This window comes from Fusarium tjaetaba, assembly GCF_013396195.1.
Source record: "Fusarium tjaetaba strain NRRL 66243 chromosome Unknown NRRL66243_c0000153, whole genome shotgun sequence".
In the NCBI taxonomy this organism is placed as follows: Eukaryota; Fungi; Ascomycota; class Sordariomycetes; order Hypocreales; family Nectriaceae; genus Fusarium; species Fusarium tjaetaba.
In genome coordinates, this window is record NW_023501349.1 from 111626 (window position 1) to 138840 (window position 27215).

General features: G+C 48.8%; 9 protein-coding genes across 9 annotated transcripts; 5 read left to right on the forward strand and 4 right to left on the reverse strand.

Annotated features, from left to right (window-relative positions):
* Positions 1–304: 304 nt before the first annotated feature.
* On the forward strand, positions 305–1699 carry FTJAE_7526 (uncharacterized protein; the record flags this gene model as incomplete). The annotated part of the gene is made up of 1 exon (XM_037354251.1): positions 305–1699. The coding sequence occupies one exon, from the start codon at positions 305–307 to the stop codon at positions 1697–1699; it is 1395 nt and encodes a 464-aa protein (XP_037205402.1).
* Positions 1700–3406: 1707 nt separating this feature from the next.
* FTJAE_7527 (uncharacterized protein) lies at positions 3407–5328 on the forward strand (the record flags this gene model as incomplete). The annotated part of the gene is made up of 3 exons (XM_037354252.1): positions 3407–3440; positions 3487–4077; positions 4127–5328. 3 exons carry the CDS (start codon positions 3407–3409, stop codon positions 5326–5328), a joined length of 1827 nt encoding a protein of 608 aa, XP_037205403.1.
* A 987-nt stretch (positions 5329–6315) lies between these two features.
* On the forward strand, positions 6316–11318 carry FTJAE_7528 (uncharacterized protein; the record flags this gene model as incomplete). Its single annotated transcript, XM_037354253.1, has 11 exons — positions 6316–6328; positions 6373–6482; positions 6576–7604; positions 7654–8313; positions 8379–8810; positions 9625–10001; positions 10048–10176; positions 10227–10557; positions 10615–10946; positions 11000–11099; positions 11148–11318. The coding sequence occupies 11 exons, from the start codon at positions 6316–6318 to the stop codon at positions 11316–11318; spliced, it is 3684 nt and encodes a 1227-aa protein (XP_037205404.1).
* A 590-nt stretch (positions 11319–11908) lies between these two features.
* FTJAE_7529 (multidrug resistant protein) lies at positions 11909–13884 on the reverse strand (the record flags this gene model as incomplete). The annotated part of the gene is made up of 4 exons (XM_037354254.1): positions 11909–12081; positions 12133–12441; positions 12490–13573; positions 13624–13884. The coding sequence occupies 4 exons, from the start codon at positions 13882–13884 to the stop codon at positions 11909–11911; spliced, it is 1827 nt and encodes a 608-aa protein (XP_037205405.1).
* Positions 13885–15819: 1935 nt separating this feature from the next.
* On the reverse strand, positions 15820–16995 carry FTJAE_7530 (uncharacterized protein; the record flags this gene model as incomplete). The annotated part of the gene is made up of 1 exon (XM_037354256.1): positions 15820–16995. The coding sequence occupies one exon, from the start codon at positions 16993–16995 to the stop codon at positions 15820–15822; it is 1176 nt and encodes a 391-aa protein (XP_037205406.1).
* A 1044-nt stretch (positions 16996–18039) lies between these two features.
* Positions 18040–19004, forward strand: FTJAE_7531 (nucleoside-diphosphate-sugar epimerase; the record flags this gene model as incomplete). The annotated part of the gene is made up of 2 exons (XM_037354257.1): positions 18040–18402; positions 18453–19004. The coding sequence occupies 2 exons, from the start codon at positions 18040–18042 to the stop codon at positions 19002–19004; spliced, it is 915 nt and encodes a 304-aa protein (XP_037205407.1).
* Positions 19005–19150: 146 nt separating this feature from the next.
* Positions 19151–20499, reverse strand: FTJAE_7532 (hydroxylase; the record flags this gene model as incomplete). Its single annotated transcript, XM_037354258.1, has 2 exons — positions 19151–20162; positions 20210–20499. The coding sequence occupies 2 exons, from the start codon at positions 20497–20499 to the stop codon at positions 19151–19153; spliced, it is 1302 nt and encodes a 433-aa protein (XP_037205408.1).
* Positions 20500–21172: 673 nt separating this feature from the next.
* FTJAE_7533 (uncharacterized protein) lies at positions 21173–22807 on the reverse strand (the record flags this gene model as incomplete). The annotated part of the gene is made up of 1 exon (XM_037354259.1): positions 21173–22807. The coding sequence occupies one exon, from the start codon at positions 22805–22807 to the stop codon at positions 21173–21175; it is 1635 nt and encodes a 544-aa protein (XP_037205409.1).
* Positions 22808–24227: 1420 nt separating this feature from the next.
* On the forward strand, positions 24228–26852 carry FTJAE_7534 (s-layer domain protein; the record flags this gene model as incomplete). Its single annotated transcript, XM_037354260.1, has 1 exon — positions 24228–26852. The coding sequence occupies one exon, from the start codon at positions 24228–24230 to the stop codon at positions 26850–26852; it is 2625 nt and encodes an 874-aa protein (XP_037205410.1).
* Between the last annotated feature and the right edge of the window lie 363 nt (positions 26853–27215).

A 27215-nucleotide genomic window follows, 5' to 3' on the forward strand; every position in this document is an offset into this window, starting at 1 on the left:
AAGCTTAGTGAGATGATCCTTCAAGCGGCAAAGTACCTTTGACCGGGCCAGAGAGTGAACAGTTTGTTACCGACAATTCCCAGGGTGCATGATGAACAGTGAATCGGTCAAAGTTCAGGCAAGCGAAATGTAGGATTCATTACTTAATTCGTATAAATGTAGACAACCTCGATGTGCTGCAACAGCCATCTCGTGCCAGTAGCTCCAATAGTCCCTTTTAAACTATCTTCACCAACTGACTCTTGCTTTCATACTTGTTTTATTCTGCTTTTGATCAGCTGCAGCTACGTCACTCTACTCAAGCATGTATACGCCTGATCGCTCATCGTCTTCATCAATGATGCTTGACAAGTGTATCATACATGGATATGGCTACCTAGGCTCAAGAATCACCGGTCTGATTGAAGGGACTCGCCGTGTCCAAGCGACATGGACGCCCATTGGCAAACTATCCTTCCAGGTCGTTGCAATTGTGGAGCGAGACCCTCATCGCCGAGAGGCAGCAGAGGCTCGTCATCCCAGTATACCCTGCTTTACCGACATTGAGGAAGCCCTCCAGGTTTTTTCTGGTCCAAACACCTTCATCAAAGACTTTACGTCGCCAAATGGCCGACTTCGACTTCTCAGCCTGGCTCATCAAGCCGGCGTATCTGTGCTGCTCGAGAAGCCGCTCTCCTCTCCTGGTGTTGAGGTTTCTCTCGGGAATTATCGCCGTATTGCTTCAGTGAGCATGTCTGAAGCATTCAATCCAGTTGTTCACACGTTGGCGAGCAAGCTGGCAGGCGAAGCTGCTGAGATGCGGTCCCTTTCGTTTGTTCGGGTTAATTCCCTGGCCCTCGATCGCCTGAGGAATCCGGAGGCTCGATCAGACATTGTCGGGGGAGCATTTGTTGATAAACTCTCTCACGATGTGCATCTTTTAGCATCCGGTGCACTATTTGGTACTACGGATGTAGATTTTGGCACACCAGAAGTTCAAGAGATAGCATATGATATTCGTGTTCAAGAGGGTGCGACGAATCTGTGCTTCACCTCACTTAACGGGACACCGCTATCACCACTCGATGCCAAGGCACCAGGCTGCGATCCGGCTGAGATGATGGTCGACTTCAAAATGCCAGTCAAGGTAGGCTCGCAGACATTTCCGACACGCTGGATTGCGAGCTGGAGTGGTGTCCCAAGCGACCTAGCTACGAGAATTGGTATCCACGACTCCCACGTCAAAGCTGCCCTCATGGTCTCAAAGCCCGACAATGAGTCACCTTTATACCCCCGCACGAACCTGAAGCTGATTGTTTGTGACTATGTCAACTCCGCCGGCGAGGATGTGCTGCTCATCTGTAACCTCCAGGCCCGTGGACCTATCAACGCTTGGTTGATGGAACGACGCAGCGGCACAGAATACCTGCACCCGGTTGAGTATTCCGTGTCCATCATCAAGTCAATGCAAGTGTTTTCGCAGCATTTCCGTCATGGTGGCTACCTAGACTTGGAGGGTATTGAGAAAGCAGACCGAGCAACGCTCAAGATTCGGTCAGAGTTCCGAAGACCCTTGACAGATGAGCTGCAGATTGAGCGATCTTTGACAGTTTTGGATCATAATCATAGTGTAATTCGAGAGCCCAGAGAGTCCCAGGATAGCTCGGAGAGTATCCACCGCAAGTTGGACGGCATCCTTGTTGCTGGGGGGTCGGTGTAGGGTCAGCACATCCGCCTTTCACTTGAGTCAAATATTGGGTTGTTTGCATGCTGTTAGGGTTGTGATGGTTGGCATGCAGTAGATGATGAATTTTATTTTTCTTCACGGATTCTTGGGAGAGGCTAAGTCACTTCAACATCGGTCTATACAAGCGGGCTACGAGTAGTTGAAGCCTTTATTTCTGATGCAACTCAACTTTGCTATTGAGGATGGATCTTAGTACATAAATTAGTCATATGCGACGCTCTTGTTCAAAGACGAACTCTCTAGAGTCTGCCAGCTGAAGTCCAGTAATCCAACCACGGAAAACCGGCAAAGCGATGACTCCTCAGATGCATATGGAGTGCACACCCTTTCGGCAGCCCGGACCGTTCCCGAGGGAGATGAGTGTAACTCTAGTCAGCATGCCATGATATATTTAACAAGTGTTGCACTCTTCATTCTCAAAGGTTCCTCCATCTTGCCAGCAGCACGTCATTTTAGCCCCCGTGAATACCGGATTGGCTGCTGAATGGAGCACGACCGCTTTGACTTGTCATCTGCACTGCACACGTCGCGGGATTCGGCAGAGATCTGCTCAACCGGCCCGTGCCGCACTCCCGACCCTGTCTATGGCGGATTGTTAATGGGCCGAGCTGTCACTGCAGCGGCAAATGGTATCGGAGACCGGGAGTGTCATTCAGTACAGGCTACTTTTGTTCGACGAGCCAAACCTGAGTTGGTAACGCAATTCAACGTTACTGAAGCTATGAGCGGCAACAATTTCACCATTCGCCATGTCACTGCAACCCAAGACGACAAGGAAATATTTTCCGCCAAGGTCTCATTTCGAAAGCCTCGACTCGGCTTTGAACATACATCTGATAAGATGCCCCAGGTATCGCTGCCGGCCCAATATGACACTGACAGCACGAGTGGGATGCATCCAAGACCGGTCCCAGCAGGAATTGAAGCAGTATGGACCTCGGAACCCGACGGGGAGAATATCTGTGTTTGGATACGGAGCAAAAGACACCTGGAGAACAATTCAGCACTGCAGACGGCGGCACTTTTGTACGTGTCTGACTACCCCATCCTCGAGGCAGGCTTACTCAGACACGGACTATCCTGGAGGACGGCCGGCTTATTCACGGCGAGTCTCACCCATAGTGCATGGTTGATGCGGCAGAGCGACTTGAACAACTGGCATCTCTTTTGCATCAGATCATTGGCCGCGTCAGGCGGGACCGCATTGGGGAATATGTCCTGTTTTGATCGGCACGGGAACTTGATTGCGACGTTTGTTCAAGAGGCAGTTGTGTGGATGGATTGAAGGATGTGTGCCCATTGCAGTAGGTTGTATTGTACTCTGTCTGTGAAATAGGCGAGGAACAAATTATGAGACTGTTGGTTTAGAACCTCAATGGCCCAAAGGCCTGGCAGTCTGGAAGTGCGACTCTGAGTCGTATCTAATAAGTATAGTATGTTTAGCGCCGGTATTGACAGCCACGCCATCGAAATGATGCTACCTGATTAGTTCGGTTGGATACAACAAGGACTGTGCTGATCTGACATCTGACGGCCTGTCTGGTCATTGGCTATCACCCCGCTCTTCGGTGGTACCCTCACTCGATCGCAATACTAGACTAGACGACATCCCAAGAGCCCAAGGTCCGGCCGTTTTACATACCCATTACCCTGTCAAATCCCATTCCCGCTCTCCGAACGATGCCGCCGGACGTTCGCAGAAGATCTCGCACTGGTTTGCTGTCCCAGGCCCTCCTATAACCGCCACTGACGTTACCAAGGCTGCAAGGCGTGTCGTCGCCAGCATCGCAAGTGTGACGAGCAGCGGCCTGCTTGTAGTGCCTGCAGCATCCGTGGCGCTGCTTGCGATTACCAGAGACCATTGAAATGGACTGGCTTGTGCAGCTCGTCAAACTTCCACCAACAGGTGCCCGCGAATAATTCCCAGGCGCAGGGTCTCCTAGTGTCGTCATCGCCGATTCGCTTCCAGTTGGGTGTTGAGGTTGCTGGATGGCTTGTGCATACAGCTGAGGCACTGCAACCAGCTGTAGATACTGAGATTGAACATCTCGGATGCGTGACTTCAAATCCTAGTCTCTCAGGGGATACTCTAGAGAATGAGGATCTTGTAACGTTGGAACAACAAAGCAGCAATCATCAGGATTCACAAATAGAGGATAGTCTGCCCGAAAACATCGATACAGATGAAGTTATATCCGATAGAACTCCTCCAGAACCAACGGAGACATCACATACCCCCGAGCACGCGTCCCGTTCCAGCGGCTCTAGTGGGAATATCACTGTCAATGCCCTGAGTAGCCTCTTTGTCGAGGTATTCCAATACCCCAATGACGAAGCTACATTCACCTATTGTCAGTGCTCCCGCAACAATGCTTCCATGACTGATTGCTTATCCTTCAGACCTTAGACGCGTATCCTCTTGCACGACTGCATATGATAGCGACCACAACCCATATCGAAGGCTAGCAATGGCTGCTCTATCATACCCCGTACTCCTCCATAGCATATTGGCTGTGGCAACAGCACATATGGAAATGTTCGGGCAAAGCAATCGATCTATACTGTATTCGCGACAATCTGAAGCATTGAAGTCATTAAGAACAGCTTTGAAGTACTTAAACTTGGAGGACAACCAGGGCCCAGATACCCAGAAGACTATTGAAGTGGAAGGAGTTTTCGCTTTCCATTCTCCTGGAGAAATCACCCTGGCTGCTATGATGATGCAGACCTCGTCAGTACTCATGATGGACCTAAGCAACATCGGGACACATATGACGTATGCATTGTATCTTATTCAGCACCTTGGGTACATGTCTCGGCCTCCTCGATCACCATTTCTTAAAACGCTGGTTTATCGGTTCGCAATGGTTGATGTCGTCCTTGCCTTTGTGCAATCAACGCGCCCACGCGCCCCATTAGACTTTTACATGTATCAAGACAGCAGAGATGAACTTGACCAAGAGCCATCGTTTTTAGAGATGCATGGCTGCAATCGGCGCGTCCTGTCTTACCTGGCTCAGATAGCGAATTTGAGCGCAGAACTCATTGAGTCTGAATCTCGCAAGTCTGCTGTTCAAGCCACAGGTTATGACCTCGAAACCGAGATGCGTCTCTGGGGTCGAAACTACTGTTCGGCAATGACATCAGAGTCGAAACAACCAGACCCGTTCCCGAGAAGTTCCGGAGACGAAACCAACAGCCGGGCTGATCTTGAGGTTGTAAGTGAATGCTTCTACTGGACAGCCCACATTGTCCTTCTGCGGAGAGTATTCCTAGATCCTACAAACTCCACACGTGTGCAGCTGATTCGCAGGCATATGTTTCGGCTGATGGATGGTCTTGCGTCCGGGTGCGGCCCGGACTCGTCACTGCCGTTTCCATTTTATATAGCCGCCTGCGAGGCTATGACGAGTGCGGATCAGAGCTGGGTGCGGAAAAGGCATACGGACATGCTAAATACATACCGTGATCGCGCGAGAGAGTCGTTGATGACTTCTGTTGAGGGCATTTGGGCGAGAGCAGAAATGAGTGCATACAGCGAGACGCATTGCGATGAGTTCCGCAGTACAGTCGATAATGAGGCTTTGCACTTTTGGTTCTAGCTCCAAGATTTGAACCGTAAGGTTTCTAGTTAGGGGATATGGACATAGCTAGTCTTTAGTATATAGGCGAGAGAAGAGAGGACCCTTGATGGACCGGGGTAGAGAGGAATCGGGACATTGACTGTCCTCGCCCCTTATATCGATGAGATGATTATGATTTAATAAATCTGTTGCCTTGGTTTCATCACTATCACAAAATCGGCTTGGCAACTGAAGCGTCTGCAATAAGCTTCTCTAAACTCCTTATCTGAATCTATCAAGACTCACCGCTGGGCTTTATCCAATTGGTGCTGCAAGAACGACAAGTCAGACTCGGTTAACATCACTTTCCAAAGTCAGTCCTGCTGCGGCTAATCATTCTCAAAAGGTGTTAGCTTTGGATCAGACATGCATGCTCTGAGCGTCTAACTTTGCTCTTTCGGCATTAGCGTTGCTACGTTGTTGGATGTCAGCTTTAGGCTGAGTTGGATGCAAACATTGTGACACAAGATAGATTTAGCATGTGATTATCGCAGTATCAATAGCCAGGTGGTGTCGGTGCAAGCAGAAGTCTTTCAGCACTTCCATCATGCGTTGGTTGAGATGATCAAGATGAACAAGATGGACGGCATTCTAGAGAACGACCTTTCAATTCGTGTTCAACACTTCAGTGTCCTGCACGCCGCGTGTACAAGACTCGAAATCATGACCCAAGAGAGAATCCTTAGCCGTCGGCGCTCAATTCGACCATCTTATACTTCGGGCCGAAATGTAGGTTTTTGGATGGCAGTAGGCCACAGGGAAATGTAACATTCCGTATGCGGGGCTCAGGTTTGATATGACACGTCATGTTAGACGTGGGATATCAATGTGGATGCAATTACGATAGAATAGTCAAGGAATTGGATGGCGGCTATGTTTACCCCGATTAGCGAACTACAGTCGTTAATGTCGTATACTTGATCCTGATTACCTGGAGCTCCTCTACTGATATCCGGAGTAATCATAATGCACAAAACCGGTTCGTAACACATACAATATCGCAAAGTTACTATCCTCTACTAGAGAAAACGGATATGGGTACGCAGGCAGTTCCCCCAGATGGATACCCCGCCGAGATCACTGGCTATATTGATCCCTGGATTGCGAGTCCTGGTAATAGTGTGGAAGTCAAGGTAAGTGCATAGTCTGCAGAGATTACTCTGCGAGATATCCCAAATTCCTGTTGTATCGAAAGTGAGGAGAAGATGCTGAAATTCACGGTTAAGATTTCTTCGACGGAACGAAAGCTCAAGTATCGTGTCGTTCGTCTAATCCATGGACCTCAAGGCTCGGACACGTCTGGAATGAAGCAAGAGGCAGTGAACGCTATTCCCTCTGGTACATGCCGAGGCCGGTATCAGATCGCCCATCCAGGCTCTTATGCCATCATCAATCAAAGAGACTATAACATCACACCCGACACGGGTCTTGAATTTACCTTTTACTTTCAGCCACATCTTGTCGAGGCAAAGCATTATCAAACTCTCATTTCCACCCTCGATGTCGAGGCAAAGACTGGCTATGCTGTTGTGCTCACCGACCAAGGGCTCCTCGAGTTCTGGGTCGGTACTGGTGATCTTGTGGAGGTCGTACCTACGCATTTCAAGCCTGAGCTCCAACAATGGGTTAAGGTAACCTTTACTATACAGGGATCGTTACTCAACTTCAGCATTTTCCCGCATCCGTTTTTCGCAAGCATTCCTCAGTCGCCAGTCATGGGTAGCAGCAGAATTGGCCAAGATATTCATCTTTCTACACCAAGTAGTCTTGTGTTCGCTGCAAGCTTTGCCCTATCCCCTGACCAGGCATCTCATATCCCAACAAACTTCTTCAACGGTCGGCTCGATAGCCTAGTCATGAAATCAAGCTGCAAGGTTGCTGAATGGGACTTTTCTCTTGAAATGTCGACAGACAAAATTATTGACGTGTCTGGAAACGGTGCTCATGGAAGATTGGTGAATTGCCCTACCAGAGCGGTTACAGGGCATGATTGGGATGGGTTAGAGTCTGACTGGACAAAGGCAAAGTACGGATATGGGGCCATTCATTTTCACGAGGACGATCTCGACGATGCTTCTTGGGGGACAGACTTTGCTATTCAGCTTCCTGACACCCTCCGATCTGGTGTTTACGCAGTGGAGCTAGAGGCAGTCAACGGCGCTGCCAAGGATTCAATACCTTTCTTCATCCGCCCTACTGCTGCAACGAGCCAGGCTCTAGGACCCGAAATCGTTTACGTCCTCTCAACCTTCACAGTAAGCAACGCTTGAGAAACTCAGGATCTCGGATTAACTTGTACGCCAGTATCTTGCTTACGCAAATGAACACGTCTATGACAGAGGACATATCAAGGATAGGGTGTCTACAAGATACAAGGTAATACCGGATACGCACGCGGAGAAGACAGTAAGACGGAATGACCTGGGACTTTCCACTTATGATATACACAACGATCGGTCTGGAGTAATCTACTCCACAGCCAAAAGACCTATTATGAACATGCGACCAGACTACATAAGCTGGAACCTACACCGCCCTCGGGGTCTAAGTGCTGACTTGCTCATGCTGGAGTTCCTGGAAAGGAGTGGCAATCCATATGATGTTGTCTGCGATCACGACTTACATACCCATGGATACTCCAGTATCAGCCGCTATGGTACAATCATCACCGGCTCCCATCCAGAGTACCATACCACAGAGAGCCTCAAAGCGTATATGGACTTCATCAAATCTGGTGGCAACGTCATGTACCTAGGAGGCAACGGATTCTACTGGTCTTGCGCGACGACCTCAGAGAACATCCACAGAGTTGAGATTCGAAGAGGCGGAGAAGGCGTAAGGCCATTTACATGCGCTGGAGGGGATCGTGTGTTTAGCAGCAATGGCCAGTCTGGACTCTTATGGCGATCTCGTGGTTTACCGTCCAATGCGTTTCTCGGAGTTGGAAGTTGTGCCGCTGGCCCAGTAAGTTTCTCTGCCCGCACACCTGACAGCTAACTATAAATCTAATCACCGCGCGCGGACCACAGGGCCCCGGCGTGCCATACAAGCGAACAGAAGCCAGCAAAGAGAGTAAGTTCACATGGATGTTCGACGGTATACAGCAAGACGAACTTTTAGGCGAATATGGCTTTGGGGGTGGTGCAAGCGGCGACGAGATCGACAAATGCGACTACGAAGTTGGGAGCCCTGCTGGCACGATTATTCTGGCTACCAGCACAGGACACTCTGAAGAGTTCGCAATGTTTCCTGAAGATGTGATTATTCCTTTCAAGAATGTACTTGGCACACAGACTAGAGAGGTCAGGTCTGACATGACATACTATGAAACGAGTGGTGGGGGAGCTGTGTTTAGCGTTGGGAGTATGAATTGGCTATGCTCTCTCGGCTGGAACCGGTTTGACAATAACGTTGCACTTATTACGGGAAATGTCCTGAGAGAATTTGTTCGGAGACAAAGTGTAGGTGGCCGATAGTAGCGGTGGCTGGTCATGGTACTGCAGTTTTTGCATTTTCTTTTAGGGTAGACGAGATATCATGTCACCGTTCATCAGCAGACGCAAACACCTGTGTGCTTATGTTGTAGTACCATAACCTCGCAATATTCATCACGGCTGGCGCGCCCGTCGGTTAGCTGACTGGCCAGAATTTACCAAATGACCTGTATCGGATACACAAAAGCTCTGTGATAGCTCTTCAAAGATCCGGTCTTGATAAGGTATAGTTCTTCTATATAATAATAGCATGAGGCTTGCAGTAGCTTGTTGGCCGTGATGATACTTTGTATGTTGGTTTGTTTGTGTCTAATCCGAATCAGGCTATGATAACGCTAGCGCTCTCGGCATGTTGTCCCGCGCATTGGCATACTCTTTATGGTGTAATACAGACTAATTAGCCCCGTAGAGCAAGTAACTGACTGTTGTGTTGCAGGAAAGCTGCTTCTGAATAAAACCCGGAATCAATTTACAAGACTTTCCTAACTTGTAATATTCTTCCGCGTGGAAATGCAGTTATCACTATCCGCGTAAGTCTTGGCCTGTATAGTTGGCTCTAGCAGTTATCAACATCACATAAAGGACTTGTGAGCTATCTAGCATCACCGTTCATACTCCGGGCGCCATGCTGAGAAAGACTCCCACGGGGACTTGGCTCCCCGCCTACGTGCCAGACTCCTCAGCTATAGCAGTAACCCTCCTCATGGCCTGTTCAATGACTGTATCAATTGTGTGTTCTCCCATTCGCTATCCCATATCCTATCTAACACTATCGTGACAGTCATACGGCGTCTGCCGCTCTATGGTCAACGGTCTTAATATTCTGCCTGTTTATGCCGGGTACTTCAAGCTCAACGAGACAACCATGGGCGTGAGTACCGCAGCCATCTTCATTGGCGGCTGTTTAGCAACACCCTGCTCCGGCATCTTCTGCGACCGCATGGGTCGACGGCCTGCCATATTCTGGGGCTCTATCATTGCCATAACAGGTATGGCACTGCAGGGTGTCGCCCAGAATCTCGCCATGTTTGTCATAGCGAGGATATTGATCGGTTTCGGCGCTGCGATTGCGAACATTTCGAGTGGAACATATCTCTCTGAAACCTTTCCGAGTCTATGGAGATCGTGGGGAGTAAGCATGTTGAATAACTTTTATTAGTAAGTGTACTTCTGGTCATGGTACATAAAATACTGAATACTTTAGCATTGGTGCGCTTATCATTGCCGTCGTGACTCTTGCTACAAGTTCTTGGGATTCAACTTGGGCATGGAGGACTCCGTCCATCACTCAAACCGTTTTTTCGCTACTCTGCATCCTCATCCTCCCTTTCATGTACGTACATCGTTATCCGCAACAGTGTCACCTCTAAGTTGATGCTGTAGTCCTGAATCACCTCGTTGGTTGATACACCATGACCAGAGTGAAGCAGCCCGACTATCCGCGGCTCTTGTGGTCTCCAATGGCGATATTGAGGATCCAGTGGCCAACTCTTTGTATGAAAAGATTGTTCAGGGATCTAAATTGGTAGACTCCAAGAACCCCAACACAGCCTTCTGGTCTATCATGAAAGATGCCGTAGCTAGGAGGCGGCTGTTGATCGGCGCATCAGTCGGAGTCTTCTCCTCCATTTCTGGGAATCTTATTGCGACATTCTACCTGGGAACCGCGCTCGAGACAGCGGGAGTCACGGAAACAAAGTCCCAACTCAAAGCAGTAACATCTTCCATGCCACTATTCACCAACGAGGCCTGACTGATACGTTGTATTTAGAACATCGCACTCAACGCATGGTGTTTCCCTTGCGCTATTGTCGGAACGCAGGTCATATCTCAATGGGGTCGAAAGTCAACTGCTGCCGTCACAGAGGCACTGCTCGTAATCTGTCTTGTGTTGATTGGTATTCTCTCCAAGTTATATGCTGATGACCCAGGGAATGCCTCAACAGGTTTGGTTTATGCCAATGTGGCCATCATGTTTCTGTTCCAGGGAATATATTCCATCGCTTGGACACCTCTGTTTACAGTCTATCCGCCTGAGATCGCGAGCTTCTCAATGCGTGCTCACACCGTTGGTCTATCGCAACTTGCACTGAATATTCTAAGGTTGGGTGGAACATTCTCCCCTGGAATCTATTCACCTAATAACGTGACTTTAGTGTTATCTTTGTTCTTATTATGCCAACAGCTTTCAGGAACATTGGGTGGAAATTATATATCATCAACGCATCGTGGGATGTTCTCGTGGTTGTATTTATTGTGAGCTTTGTACTCTAGAGGTCTAAGATTCTGGTTAACATCTACTAGCTGTACTTTTGGGTTGAGACGAAAGGGAAGACGCTGGAAGAGATTAACATACTCTTCGAGAAGAAGGCGAGTCGTGTGCCACCGCCTACAGAAACAAGACAATTAGATACGACTACGGCGATGCCTACCGTTGCACAGCTATCTCATGCATCTCATGAGCGCATGGCATAGGAATTTTTGACCTTTGGAGTCTCGGCCATAGCAAGTCTAGCCATGTACGTCCATGATTTGACGTCTCGTTGAAGCTGATATTATACGTAGCTATATCAATCAATTTGACATTTGAGGAAATGGGTGATTTTAACATCTTAGTCACCAAGTTTAGCCTTTTATCAGCAAATCCCATCAAATTGTTTACTGAAACGCTCCACTTTGGCTCTACAGGAGTTTCCTCGTCAACAAAACATCATGTTGACGTAGTCCATGCAACCAGCGTGACGAGCTCGGAAATCTTTGACACGCCAATTCATTTAACAAAATAGCTAGTACCTACGGAAATGACGTATTACTCTTTGACGGACTAAGGCGGCACGATTCTTGATGCTGGTGTAGTACTCTTTGCATCGTGACAACTCAGAATTGAAGCAGTAGTGGCGATATTGACACAGAGTAATAGTTATTACAACTGCAGAGGGACATTCAGGATAAATCATCAGTCATTGGGTACGCGTATGCTATAAATACCAAGATACAATTCATGAAACTCGTTTAAAACAGGGTATCATTTGGAGTTTAGCTCCCTCGGCAAAGCCACTTCCACTCTAATAATGCTTGCTATTGCGACGACTCGCCGAAGGTGTACCTCTAGGAGTTGCACGGGGCGTAACACGACTCTCACCAAAGAAACGGTTGGAGTTACTGTACTGGCGTCCATGGCTTGGACGGGCAGCAACGGGGGGACGTTCAACGTCAGAAGTTCCTGTTGCAGTGGAGCCTGAGAAGTCGTCAGTATTAAATCTTAGCTCGTGAGGTTTGGTTGACTTACTCCTTCGTCGGGCGTCGTAGGCAACGCTTCCGCGACGTCCCTGCTCGACATTCTCTTGACGCTCACCAGCAAGACGCTGAGCGAAAGGTGAACGAGCTCGAAGAGCTGGACCTTTCCAGTAGATGACGTAGACAGCGACCACGAGAACGAATGAAATACAGAAGAGAATGGTTGAAGCGTATTCGAGGTTCTTGCCGGATGAAGCTCCGATGTTGCTAAAGAATGGCGTGGCGGGGACGGTGAGAACACCAGCGAGGAAATCTCGAGCCCAACCGTTGCCTCCAGTAGCTGAAGCAGAGTAGGGGCCGTCTAAATGTTGTCAGTTGAAGTATTGAATGTAAAGGTGGGTGAACTTACAGGCACAGATCATGTAGTCAATGGTAGCCATGTAGATAGCGTAGTTGGCGATACCGACAATGGCGGCAAAGATCAATGAGCCAATCCAGTGAATGGGGGGACCCTGAATTGTCCAAGCAAAGCCGATCAGACCAATAGGCAAGCAAGGTGCAGTGTAAAGCAAGAACCACAGACGCGACTCGTACTGCGCACGCTCATCATTCGGCTTCTCCCGTCGCTCCTTGACGTTCTTCTTGATAGCAGGAATAAACGCTAACCAAGCAATGACATACCCAACACCGATAGCCAGGAATGTCAGACCAATCTGGACAGCATCAAAGCCCCATTGCTTATAAACCAGAGCGAAGGACTGGATGAACATAAAGATGAGAGCGTCTGAGAAACCGGAGAGGAGAGAAAGGACAAGGACGATGGGCTCTGTGAGGAACATCTTGAAGGGGCGGGTCCAAGTGATGAGGATCTCTTTGGCGGAGAAACGCTCGCGGAAGGGGACGAGTTCATCAGGACCCCAGAAGTTGGCGTTTGTCTCCTTTCTTCTCTTCTTGGCGATGCGGTTCATGAGAATTGTGCTTCGTGTCTCAGGGACAGTAAGGAAATGAACAATCTGCACAAATCCACCAAGAATAAGCTGGATCCAGATCGACCATCGCCAATGAAGGTACTGTTCACAGAAACCACCAACAATAGGTCCAAGAACCGAACCACCAACCGAAGAAAACACAACATATGCAACAGCGTATTGCTGGTGGTCAGACTCCCACATATCAGCGATCATGCCGAGCGTGACAGAACCACCAGCTGATGAAAGACCACCGAGCGCACGACCGACCATGATTGTAGCAAAGTTGGGAGCCAATGCGACGGGGAGCTGCCAGATGTTTACGAGGAAGAGAGAGGCCTGCATGATGGGCCATCGACCGAATTCCTCTGACCAGGGGGCCCAGAGCTCGCAGCCAAAGGCGTAGAGGACGAGGAAGATCATGGCGCCGCAGCGGGCGGCTTGGGCGCTGACGTTGAATTCTTCGGAGATGCCTGGGATGGCGTTTGAGTAGAGGGAGGTGTTGAAGTTCATGGAGACTTGGACCTATGAACCATTAGCCAGGAATTAAAAACACCAATGCTAATAAAGCTTACCCAGAAGATGACGGTGAGAATGTACCACTTCTTCCACTTGGGGAATGAGTATCCCAATTCATCGTAGCAATCATCCTCAGTGATCTCATACTTATCATAAGTACCCAGCTTCTCTAGCCCAGCACCGTTAGCATTATGCGTTCTCTCATCGCCGCTATGGTCCGTAGAACCATCCAAGTTCTGCTGGAGCCTTGAATTAGCGACGTGCAGATCATCTGCGTTGATGACCTGCGGAGGATCGTCTGAGAAGTGAGTCGGCATATTGAACAAACTACCCGAGTTTATGGTACTGAGAGTTTAAGCTTGTTGGGCTGGGGATAACGGTGCATATTTAAAAAGCTGGGTTATCACCAGTTTGAGAGAGTAAAACTTGGGAAGAATCCACTCTTGACATCACCGATGCATCCCCCAGATGGAGAGAGCATGTGGAGTTTGGGATTGTGTGTGCCGTTGTAGCCGATACAAAGAAAGAGATCAGCAGTCAAGGGTGAGATTTGCATGTAGCACGGAGTGTTTAGATGGCCGAGAGGAGACAAGCTTAGTGATGTGGTTATTCCATCACGTGGCTAATTCGCTGATCGGGTGCGTGCATCATTCATCCAACAACAAAAGGTCACTGAATGTAGCTGGTTGAACTCGGCCGAGTCAGTTCAGCAATGACGTCGTACCAAACAAAAGGATTTGAACCAACCAGTCTAATAAGTTCAAGCGTTTACGCTCTTCCAATCGGTTTTACCGTCAGAGTCCACAACCAGGCAGCACAATTCTTGATAAACTAACTTTTGTCCCCACAATGACATGACTTCATCGAAGGAGGCTCGCAGTTTTTTAGTTTAGGTCCTGCTTATTTCCCGCGTTTATTGCGTCACAGTGCACCATCTCCAATTAATCCCTGTAACCCTTACAGCTCGGATGGTTTAACTTGCCAGGCTTGCTGATGGTTTTTTATGGCCAAGAAGAGATCCCGAAGAAGCCGTCCTGGGCGATCGATCATTTTGTGTCTGGGCAGCTGAATTCTCGGCTTTTTCTCTTGGCGGGTTCGGAATTAACAGACTGGAATATTGTCATCACTGAGTTGGAGGCCAACTGAACTGGGTCTGTTTGGCACGCGACAGACCCAATTTGGGGCTCCGCTGGGGAACGACTCGTGATTCTCCACCTGCAAGTTTTTTTTCGCTCCAGAGCCAAAGGGCACGGTGTATGACGGACCGCAGAGCCTCCATCACGATATTAAGTCCCGGGAGTTTATGGCGCTGTTTTTGTATCACGATGGTCTCTTATTGCCGGTTCGTTTTCTAGAATGGGGATTAGTTAGATGTTGCGATGATTATGGAGACTAAATTAGTTCCCTTCGAGGAAACGTTTCATCTGCGCGAGGGCGTTGCATTCGTCCCAACGAATGTTTGCCTGACGCGTCAATTGAGCCTCATGGGCATTTATATTCTACACCTTGGAAGGTGATGTCGCTGAGACCTTTGGCTTGCGAAACTGTCTCGATGTAAATACTGTCCCGCTGCTGTTTCAGACAACAGACATCGTGATCATTCTGGTTCTCCTGTTCCCATCGGCCCAATTCTCGGCCTTCTACTCCATGGGGATCTCTCCCCAGCGGAGCATCTGTGGATTCAGTGACACGGGGTAACAACTTTTATTTCGCTGCCTATTTCAGTGGATCCTTTCTTGCCTAAAACGTCGTGAAAAATCTTCTGATTCAACATCACGAGATGATGGTTTGGTGTTGAGGCTTTTTTTGCTTGGCGATAACTACCGAACAGTTCCGATCGCAGAATCTCCGGTGAAGCGGGTTGCCGTTTTTGGAAAATTCGACATGTTGACTTAACGTTAGAAGGCCAAAACAGAGCAGGATCTGCCTCATTTCCTGACAAATTGAGGTTTTCGTTTCAGTCGTTTCAACTCCAGGGTGAGCAAGCTCCTCAGAGCTAGGTAGCGTTTGATACTCCGGAAGGCCGTTATAGCACTACATTTAAAACTCCTTGAATTAGGTTATAAACGACAGTGCGTACAAAAAGAAACCCTAAATGAATTGAATTGCGGAGCTACATCTAGTAACACTATATCAATTCCAAGCGAATCGAAAATGTACAAGCCATCCATACATTGAATGAAAAGTTCATACCAAGGTATCCAATCGAATTGCTTAGGCCAGAAGGAAATCCTCTAGGATGAAACCTTTCATTAGCAGCCCCTCACATATATCGTCGAGTTTCTCATTCGATCAATGTCTAGTGCTTCTCCTAGCTCACGGCCATCTTTTTGGAGGTAAGCGATGCAAGTCATGCAGCCTTCCACAGCAGCTACCAGGACATTTGTCAGCAATGGTTCCCACTCAGCCTGAAACGCAGCTTGTATATCCTCTGATATTCTTGGTGAACCATTGAAATGCTCAATGATCTTCCGTTTCTGTGATCCAGTTGGAGGCACTGTGGGTCTACCAACATTGAATATGCTGTCCCCTCCACTTATGGTTCGGCCCGTCTTGATGTATTTGATAGCCCTTATTGCTTTGGCGATTCGCCTGCTTGATTCTGAATCGCTTGAAAAGCATTTCAGCCAGATATTGACCATGATGTCCAGCACACGATCCATTGACCGCCAAAATACGTGGCCGCTCAGTGTCCGGTGGCGTACGCAGTCCAAGTAGACGGGAAGGAACAGTTTTTCTGTCATTTCTGGATCGAACCCAAGCGCGACGACCCATCCACCTCTTGCTTCGTCGTTTTCTTTCGTGATACTGTAGCCCAAAGGATCATCAACCAAAGGTGGATGTCCCCGGGCCAATCGATCCACGTAGTGCTTGGTGAGTTTCCTAGTAAAGTTCCCCTTCAAATGGACGATCAGAGTGCCAGAATCCAGCTCTTGCAGCCTCATCTCCACACCCGCGACGTAAAGTCCACCCTCCTTGGCATAGATAGCGTCGTATGCATCATCTTCCCAAGTCGAACACATGAAGATAAATGCAAGAATGACCTTGTAATCAACTTGAATGAAGTTTTTGCTGAGTGGAAGTTGCTCGGGTTTCTCGACAACACGTTCAGAAGCATTGGCTTGCCAGCAATTGATGACCTTGAGAACGGTCTGGTTCCAGCAAGCCTTGTCCTGCGAATGCACACTCTCATGACAGTCTTTAGGCCACATGGAAGTGCAGATGTGGAGTTCATAGCCTTGTATATCCTCCCATCGATGGCGCGCGCATTGGGCGTCTGATGGCCGGATGGTTGCCCAAGCCTTTCGAGAAGCAATGCTGACTAGCGACCAACCCTGCGTTGTGAGGAGAAGGGCAGCCAGGCTAATGATGGCAGCCACGACTGTGCTGTACGAGCCCAAAGATGCTAAGTATTCTTCGGACGGCATCCCGAAAGGGAATTTCAAGCGAGTGAGGTTTGTGTATCTGTAGAGGGGAGATGAAAGTTTGTGTTGCTAGCTGTTCAATCTGTGAGCTGGGTCTGAATTTAGCCGCTGACAGGCTGTGTGACCACCGTGAAGAGCTTTGATTGGTAGTTGATAGCAAGGCGCACTATCTCAGGCTCACTAGAACACGTGTTTAGGCATCACGCCGGCAGGTGCCTTCTATGTCACAACATTAGGAAGCAGTATACCGTGTAAAGCCATGAAGTTTGGTAGAGCCGGTGGGGTCATTTGGGCTGGTTTTGAAAAGGTCGATTGGTCTGATAGCAAATAAATATTTAACCTATGGTTAAGTAGCGTCATTGGTCAACCAAGCATAATGGCTTTCCCTGGTGCAGACTTAGGCACTACCCAATTTCATGAGTTCATACAAGATCGGCGGCCATTTACTTGCGATCATGACCAGTTCCTTCGTAGCCTTGACGACGATATGGAACGCAGATTCTTTGACATTCATACTCGCGGAAGGACACTGCGTGACTCTGTCTACCGCTCACCTGCGACTCTCATCTTCAACGCTACAAGCGAGTCAGACAACGTTACCGAGTCTATGCTTCTAACCTTCTGTTCTATGACTTGTTGATTAGCCGGCCATACAGTGAACTAGCTCTACAGCGGATATAGCTCTGGATCGCGACTACTACGATATTAATAACCTCATCATCACTCACCTGCGAGGGCGCGCATGAGGATGATGGTGATGTGGAGCAAATATTGTTTTAGCGAAGCGGGGAGAACTAAGTGTGAAAGAGGTTAGCTAAGGTACTATGATGTCATTATTCAGCCACTGACATGAGGTTTGGCGTGAGAATGTTCACAAAACAATGCGGAGAATCAGCTGAATGATCGTGAACTTCACTTTGCTGACTAACTATTGGAATCATCAAACTCGTCAGTTAGATCGTATGATTCCCGACTTTATTATAACCTTAATATCCGACTGTTTCCACTCTATCCTATCTTCTCCGTTGCTGTCCCAATTGAACTAAAATGCAGGTTACAATCGCACCGGCAAGTAACAAAACAAGCACAGCAGCCATTCGCTCGCTGTTATCGCCAAACTCCGGGGTTCAGATTAAAGGCTTGTACCGTGATTTGAAGAAAGTCCCCGATGAGTTCAACTCTTCCGACAATTTCACGGCGGTGCAAGGTGATGTTGGAGACGTGAATACCCTAGACTTCTCTGGCTCTGATGCCGTTTTGATGGTCCTCCCTCCAGCCTATGACGGTCGCGACATTGTTGAGCATGCGCAAAGAATCTCAAACAATGTCAAAACAGCGATTGAGAAGGCTGGTGGTGTGAGGAGAGTTGTTTTGCTATCCAGCGTCGGTGCGGAATACTCAGAGGGCGTGGTGAGTTTGCCCTTCAAGATCGCTCATCAATTGCGCTAACGAGTATGCAGGGTGAGCTCAAAACAAATCACATTTCTGAACAAGTTTTAAGAACAGCGGACATATTTGAGGTCATTATCATCAGATGCTCATACTTTATAGAAAACTGGACCATGTCAGTTGAAACACTCAAAGGACCAAACCCCTTCTTCTTCTCAACCATAACGCCACTCGACTTCAACATCGCCATGGTCGCTATCAAAGACATAGGTGAAGCGTTGGCTACGCAACTCACTCGCGATTGGACACCTCCCAGCAAACCCTATATCATGGAACTCCATGGACCAGAGCCATATTCCCCACTGGATGTTCAGAAAGCATTTTCGCAAGCGCTGGATAGGGATGTTGAGATCAAGGCTGTTGAGAGGGAGGACCTTGCAGAATATTATGGCAAGATGTTTGCGCCGCATATTGTGAATGAGTGGGTTGAGATGAGTACATGCTTTTTGCCAGGTGGTATTGCGGAGAAGGATCTTTCGAAACCGAGTGATGTTGATGTTATCCATGGGAAGACGACTTTGGATGAGGCTTTGCGAGAGGCGACAGCTGAATTGAGGAAGTAGGATAAGCTACTTCGGTTCAAGCTACGGCAAAGACGCCAAGATTGCATAATCGATGACCGAAAAGAGACAGTATGTATTAAACTCAATGAAAAGCATGCTATGCTATGTGATTCTATGTAAATAACCCCCTAACAGCCCAGCTACCTCTACTCCTTCACAACAACCGGTTTATTATGCCACTTCAACTCTCCCTCCTTATAATTCGGCTCCGGCAAAAAGTTCAACGTAACAGCCTTCTGAACCGTCGGCGAGCACATAAGCTTCGCCAGAATAGTATCACCATTGATATACGGCGAAACATACTGATCCAAAAACTTCCACAGAAAATTATCCCACATGACCGCCCGCGTCGACGTACCCGCTAGCTCAACATCCTTAGTAACATGGTTGAACCTTGTCTTTTTATACTCCTCAAACGTCTTGGTGAGTTCTTTGATATCAGGGTTTGGGTTGTCGCGAAGAAGATCGCGGAGAAGGTTGATCAGCACCACGGTGGATTGCCATCCTGTGTTTAGGCCAAAGCCAATGTTGGGTGTCATTTTGTGTACGGAGTCGCCGACTAGGACGACGCGGTCTTTGAACCATTTCTTTGCGACGCCTTCTTCGAATGGAGCTGTGTGAGTCCAGTTCTTTGCGGCCCAGACTTCTTTGAAGGTAACGCCTGGGGCGAGGTAAATATCACCGTATTTCTTTGCAAGTGCATCGGCTTCTTCGGCGGTGATGTAATACCGATAGTTTGTTGGCTTATCGAGTTTGAGGTAGATGGTGAAGAAGTATTTCTCGTGCGACGGCATGATGAGCTGTGAGCTGAAACCCGCAGAGTGACATTCGTAATCGACGCCTGGTTCGAGATCTTTGGATACGGTGGTACCATGACCGTAGAAGCCGTAGAATGTTGTTGTGAAGTCGCCGCTTGTAGCATCGGGGGTGATATCGTCGACAAAGGTTCGTGTTGTGCTGTTGATACCGTCTGCACCGATGATGAGATCGCCGCTGTAGGAGTGCCCATCTGCGCACTTGACTTCAACACCATCGGCACCCGAGGCAATGGAGGTAACTTGCTTGTCGACGAGGAGTTGGTTCGTTATATCGGAGAGATCGCCCATGAGAAGATTGACTAGATCGCCGCGCTGGAAGAGCATCCATTCATGGCCGTGGCTTCAAACGTCAGCTTTCATCAAACAGCCAAAAGGAAGCAGACTTACTAGTGGCCGATGTTCTCAATCATATTGCTCCAACTCATAACACTTCCATCCCGCCTAAGATTACATTTCTTCTTCATCGGCAAATGTAACCCCTTTGCTTCATCAAGCAAACCAAGCTGATCCAGAACCCTCGCGCTCTGCGGCCAAAGACATACCGAAGCTCCCCAGTTCAAATCAGCTTCCTTTCTCCTCTCCAAAATCGTAAAGTCAACGCCTGCTCGTTGCAGCGCAAGAGCAGCAAGAAGACCTGTTGGTCCAGCGCCGATGATGAGAACCTTGAAACCAGACATTTTTAAGATGCAAGGAAAGGAAACAATTGAAGTGGACTAAGGTTAATTTTGTATGAACTGACTAAATACCCCTCTCGTGGAACCAACGGCCAGGAAGAGCTATACGGCTTCCCCGGCTGCGACTTAGTTGAATACTACGTAGAAACTATTTTGATAGGTTGTAGTTGGGCGGATAGTTACGTTGGTAGGGTTTAGATCCATGAGGATCCAGAACCGTTGGAGTGATCGGCGCTCGCTTGCAATTTAGATAGACATGGGTCTGGTTGTTTTTATTCGATGGGGCTGAGTCCTGAGCATAGGGGACACGGGTTTGACGAGGTCTAACTGCCGAGTGTCACGTTGTAAATTGTGATATTCAGGAACACTCTGATAGGGATGTTGAAGTGATAGGATCAGGCCAGATAGAGCCTCCCACTTCCCGATCACGGGTTTCTGCATTCAACGGAGTATTGGTCCGTCTACTTGGTCTTAGAAGTATTTCCCTCTACTGCTCCATATACACGATAGAAATGTCACAGCTTGCTAGGCAGCATTGAAAATATCAGAGTATGAACCGTAGACAGACTTTATAATAACAAAACCCTTAGATCGTACCTAGATTATCCAACTAAATGATAGTATCTCAAGTGGTACTCTACAACAAGCACCTAACAAACTCAACAAGCTAATCTCCTCAGATCCCTCCCTCAAAAGGAGGTGCCTCCCGTCCCTCAGGCGGATCAAAAGTAGAGTCCTCCACCTCATTCTCCGGACTCTCCTCATTCTCCTTCTCCTGCTCCTCCTGAACCTCCTTCTCAGCATCAGCCTCCTTCTGCGTCTGCTCAATCGCCTCACTAGCATCCTCCAGCTTCTGCGCCTCCTCCTTAGGAAGCTCCTCAGCTTCATTCTTCAACGCGGTCTGGATATCCTCACTCGTCTTATTCAGAGTCGTCGTGGCATCCTTCAGAGATGCGTCACGCTCCTCTGGGCTCTTGCTCGGGTCTGTTGCCTGAGAGACTTCGTTGCTGGCCTTGGAGAGGTTGACGGCCGTGTTCTCGGTTGCTTCGGATGGGGCACCGCCTTCCAAGACTTCCTCTAGAGATTGCTCCTGTTGGCGGATGGTGTCGGTCTTGCCTTGGATATCTTGAGCTTGATTGACCTCCTTATAGCCCTGTGACACCTCTGACACAGTGGGTTCAACCTTTTCAGCCTGTTTCTGAACCTCCGGGACGGACTCTGCCTGATAGTCCTTCTCAACCTTTTCAACCTTGTTTTCTGCATCCTTCTTGCTAGTCGCGTCCTTCTCGACATCGTTCTTCTTCTGGGTCTCGGCCTGTTTGTGGCCCTTGGCCATGTAGTACAGCATACCGATGCTGGTCAGCATTCCAATCAAGCCTTCGAGCATGTTCAGAGAGAACCCATTGGCCGCGTTCTTGTTGCTGGCATTCTTGGAGGTATCAGAGGGATCTGGGATGGCCAGCTGGTTAAGATTGCCAGCTACCTTCTGCCCATTGATGGTGCCAGTGAAAGCAGCTCCGATGACATAGTTGGACACGGTCTTGCCATCCTGCTGGCTGGTCTGGGCGACATTAAGCCAAGTGGGTGTCAGAGCAACGGACAAGTTGCCTGTGCCTTGATTCTGCTCCGACATGGTACCATCACCTGCCATGACTACCGCAGTGTTCTCGTTGTTCGTACCAGCCATGGTCAGCACAGCCGAGCTATTGTCAGCGCTAGCCGTAATGGCCAGCGTCGCAACCAAAGCAGGGACTTTGTCAAGGCTGTAGAGGTAGTAGGTTCCCTGCCAGGGGTTTGTGAACTGGGCTTGCCAAGTGAAGACCGCAGTCCAGGTACTAAGCGTGCACAGCTTGAAACTACCAGTACTCTGAAAGAACTTGTTGACCGCAGTCTTCTGGTTAGTCGTGTCACCCAGAGCTGTGCGGAATTGCGTGGCCAGCTGCGAAGATGGGTTCGCCTGGGTGTATTTGATGAACTTGAATGAGTCCACCATGCTCTGCTGATTGTCACTGGTAACAGTGAAGGCGTTTGAATCAGCGAAGGGGGAGACTGCCAGGACAGCCACAGGGAACTGCTGGTAGAAGGTACCGCTCAGTGCTGTGACGTTGCCGGTGAACATGGCCTGAAGCTGGCTGGCAAAGTGAATTGTCTGCACCTGCTGGGTGCTGCCGCTTGACACAGTGGCCAGTTTGGTGTATGTCAACGGCCCCTGCATCTTGGGGTCGGTGCTAGGGTTGAAGACATCATATATGTCTACAGAAGAACCAGAGTTGTTGGTGATTGAGGCGACTGGGTTGCTTGTGGAACTCATGATTGGTCAAGATGAAGAGTTGAAGTGGGAGTGCTTAAGTGAGGAGGATGTATCTGATGTATTGGATGAATGTAAGGATGAGCGGCTGTAGATGTAAGTAGTGCAGTCTTTGGAGCTATATATATATAATCCTCTGCCAGAATGGCTGATATAGACCCAAATATGAGAGGAGAAAATGTTTGTGCTGTGCTTGCTAGCACCGTCGAAGTTATCTCAAAGGGGGGCCCAGCGTCCCGTCGGAACTATCTCAAAGGCTCGCTACCCGCCGTCTCCGTACTAGTCCAATGATGTCTTGTCAGATGACGCTGAATATGCTCAGCCTTAGCCACTATCACAAGCTTATGCATCTATATCATAGTCGTTATAGGGATACGGAGATCCAGCCAGCCACCATTCTGACCACCAATTCATGTCGGTTTGCCTACACTATCGGCATTGAGTCAATCGGCAAGTCTCGAACTCATTGTTTGGAGGGCTCTCCCTGAGGGGTAACTCCCCGGCACAAGCCGAGAGTTAGATCTCTAGTTATCTTCAGCCAGCCACTATACGGCCAGGCCGTTCTCATCTGACCGCCAATTCCGCTATTGGTCGAATCTGGCCGGCTCTGTATTCACTATTGATGCAAGTCAGCCCTTGCCATGCTACTCTAAGCATCGATTCCGCAGCTGGGATGCCCCCGTTCGGAGGCAAAATGCCGAAAAACGGAACTTTCGTCCCAATTCAGCTCGTCACTAGTCTCCCTGCCGTATAGCTACGAATCAAACGAGGCACCACTTTCGGTCTGAATACGAAACATGCAGCCCTAAACTCTCCATCGGTACATATTGTAGCTAGCTTCGGTAGCTAGCGCCACGTAGGGAGCTTGGGCCGCCTATCACCCCTCGATCACAACGATAGTGTATGCTCAGCCGTTCGAACTAGCCAGCCACGATTGTCGCTATTGGTTTGGAGAGTCAGCCCTAAGCTTACGATGAGCCGTACAACCGGACAATGGGCGGGGAATTCTGACCTTGCATGAATAGTCTGGGGGAAAGACCAGTAGCATGCCCCGTAATTGGGTCGTATGTGGCTGCGTGGAATAATCTTGTATCACACAGACATCTCTTCTAGACTTAATTGGCAGAAAGATGCAGAGTCTAGATCCAATAGCTCCGGTAAGGACGAGAGCTGAGCTCCGCCTCATGACAGAGGGAACGGCCCGGATATTGGTATCAACCGGGTTCGGATATACCCGTACAAGCTGATACCCTCAAATGGCTAACAAGAAGGCTGGATGTCACTGAGTGTAAGTGACAGTAACATTCTGGGATCATTAACCCATAAGTTAATTATATCACCCACCACCGCTGCAGTAATCAGAACTCCACAACACTCTCTCACTGCCTTTCCCTTTCACCTCTTCTCTTTTTCAGCACTCATCATGGCTGCCCCCAAGATATCTTTTGCCAATCACTTGGACGTCAGCGTCATAGTCTACGACTCATTCAGTGACCAAGACAAGACCAACTACTTCGGCACTTTGACCTCCATTGCAACTGTACCAGCCAAGACTACAGCTTCAGTGCAGCTCAAGCACCCAACCTCGGTGCTCATCGTTAGTGATGCCAAGTCCAACTCCCCTCTGGCGCGCATCATCTACTTGCAAGATGTGAGCACTGGCCCATTTGCCGTAGGTGAAGCCGATGTCAAGGCCATGGCTCAAACCATGGCTTTCATCACCTTCATTACCAATAATAAGAACGACCCGCTTACGCAGGCCTTCAATGCTATCTGGAAAGACACATCCAAGCCACAAGTCACGCCTGTGAACAAGTTCTTTGCTCAGCATGAGCAATACAAGAGCTGTACTTTCGCTACCTACATGATGGGTATCACATACACAGCAGAGCAACCTGAGTCTAAAGGCAAGCCTATGGACCAGGCTTTGTACTCGCTCAGTACGCTCGCTACTTTACTGGGTGCAACATGGCCTGAATTCCTTCCTGATATTGTGGTGACCAAGTTCACTTGCAACACCAACAATGATATCCTCGCTCTTCAAGCCGGGATAGACCTGAAGAAGTTGCCTGCCCAGTCAGATGAGGCACTGCAGTTCTTTGGGTCGCTTTTCAACGTCCAGCACCTGCAGGTCTCGGTCATGTTCAATTACGCCGTGGGCTTGAACATATTTGGCACTCGTTTGTCTATCAGCCTTGATGCTATGCACGTACCCTTTGGAGGCGCGGGAACCTTGAACATCAACAAACCCACTGCCACCATTGACATCAACCCACTGTTCAAGTTTGTTGTCTTCACCGTTACTGGCGACATGCCTTTTGACATATTCGACAACAAGTTTGAGGCTGATTTGTCCATGACCATCGACAATATTGAGGCTGCCTTTGGTGTAGTCATCAAGGGTGACAAGGGCCCGTTACCGGCGCCACCAGTCATGAAAGGCGTGCACTTTGACTCGTTCGGAGTAGGCATCGGAATCATCTTCGAGCCACCTAGTGCTGCAATAGGCTTATCAGGTCAACTGCACATCGGTGACGCTGGTAACAACACCATCGTGCCTCTTGACGATGACTCATTTGTGGTTGTCTGTCAGTTGATAGAGGAGGTGCCAAACCCGCTCTACATATCCTTTTACGTCCCAAAGATGCACCTGACGGACGTGTACACAGTCTTCACAAACGCCCAATGTCCTGTAGACGTTCCCGTATTGTTCTCCGACCTCTCCTTCCAGTGGTCTGAGAACCCCATGGAACCTGTAGTGTTGCCCGACGGATCCCTTTCCAACATGGGCTACGGCTTTAGCGCAGCAGCCGACATCTTTGGCTTTGACTTCTACGGCGACGTGGAACTTGACCTCACCAACGGGGTAAAAGCTGACATTGAGATGTCTCCCTTGTCGCTCGGCAACATATTCTCGATCAAGGGAGATGGCACCGGCGTTAGCTTGAAGGTGGATGCTAATGGCAATCCCATCAAGAATAATCAGATCATCACCAAGGCTGCACAGAAGCAGGCGCTCCAAAATGCCACGATGAAGCAGATGGTACCTCCTGGTGGTGCTGTGTTGAAGATCCAGACGCTGGCTTCGCCCTTCTTACATATCAACGGTGCTATCAATTTATTCGAGGTTGAGAATTGGCACCTCGATGCCGATATTACCTCGGGTGGTATCAAGTTTGACGTTGGTTTTGGAGGCATCTTGACTTCCAATATGAGCTGCACACTGTCCGATTTTCACAACCTGGCAGCCTCGTTCCAATACGGTCTCAACGACACTATCTCACTACCATCAATCGCCGGTATAAGTCTCGGATCTTTGCCTTTGCAAGCGCTGGTCGGTGCGCACTTTGCACTAAACACAAGCTCATCAGACATCGTGCTGTCAGTCGGTGGCAGCTTCGATTTCGAGGGACTGACACGCACCTTTGGCGATTTCACAGCTGACGTCAACATCTCAAGCGTAAGCGACTTACTCAACGCCATCCTCAACAATATCGAGAGCAACGCCAGTCAGATATTCGGCGACCTGTTAAACCAAGCTGGCGCCTGGGCCAACAAGGTCCAACAGAGCGTCATTACAGGCGTTGAAAACGTCGCAAGCGTCTTGCAAACTGCCTTCAACCAAGACGCCAACGAAGCAGCTTCCACCATGAAACAAGCAGGCTTCGCCGCCAACACTATAGCAGATGGCCTAAAAACTGCCTATGGCTTGTCGGCCACTGCTGTCGCGCAAACCTTGCAGCAAGCAGGTTTCGCTGCTCAAGAAGTGGCGTCGGCTTTACAGAGTACGTTCGGCAATGATGCTAAGATGATAGCATCGGCTATTCAGACGGCGTATGGTTGGAGTGCTGATCAGATTAACGGCTTGTTGGGTGATATTGGTTTCAGCGCTGATCAGATCGGCCAGGCGTTCCAACAGCTCGGGGGAGAATTTGAAGACATTGGGAATCAGATTCTGCATGGCCTTGATCCTTCAAACTGGCCAAACCCTTTCGGTGGCGGTGGTATATTCGGTGGTGGCGGCATCTTTGGTGGCGGGTTTCCCTAAGCGGTTGTTTGAAGTGAACGGGGGTTTTCGTGGTTGTTGTCATATGTGCCGTGTCAAAGTTGTGTTGATGTACGAAATTGTTTCATAACGGATAATGTTTGTAGCGGTAACCTAGTATAGCGAAGTACACGCCGTAGTTAAATAGAGTGTAATCGCTTTCTCCGCGTCAGTTGAACTTGGAAACGAAGAATTGCAGGAAACTGAAATAAGTATTTCTATGATCGATCGAACACCAAGTCTGCTGGGTGAGGGTTGAGAATAATAAAGATATCCTGAATATGATACTGGGAGTATTTGCCACCCGCTGGTCTCAATCTTGCGCATACTAATAGCCAGCTATTATTTGCTCGAATAAGTCCACCG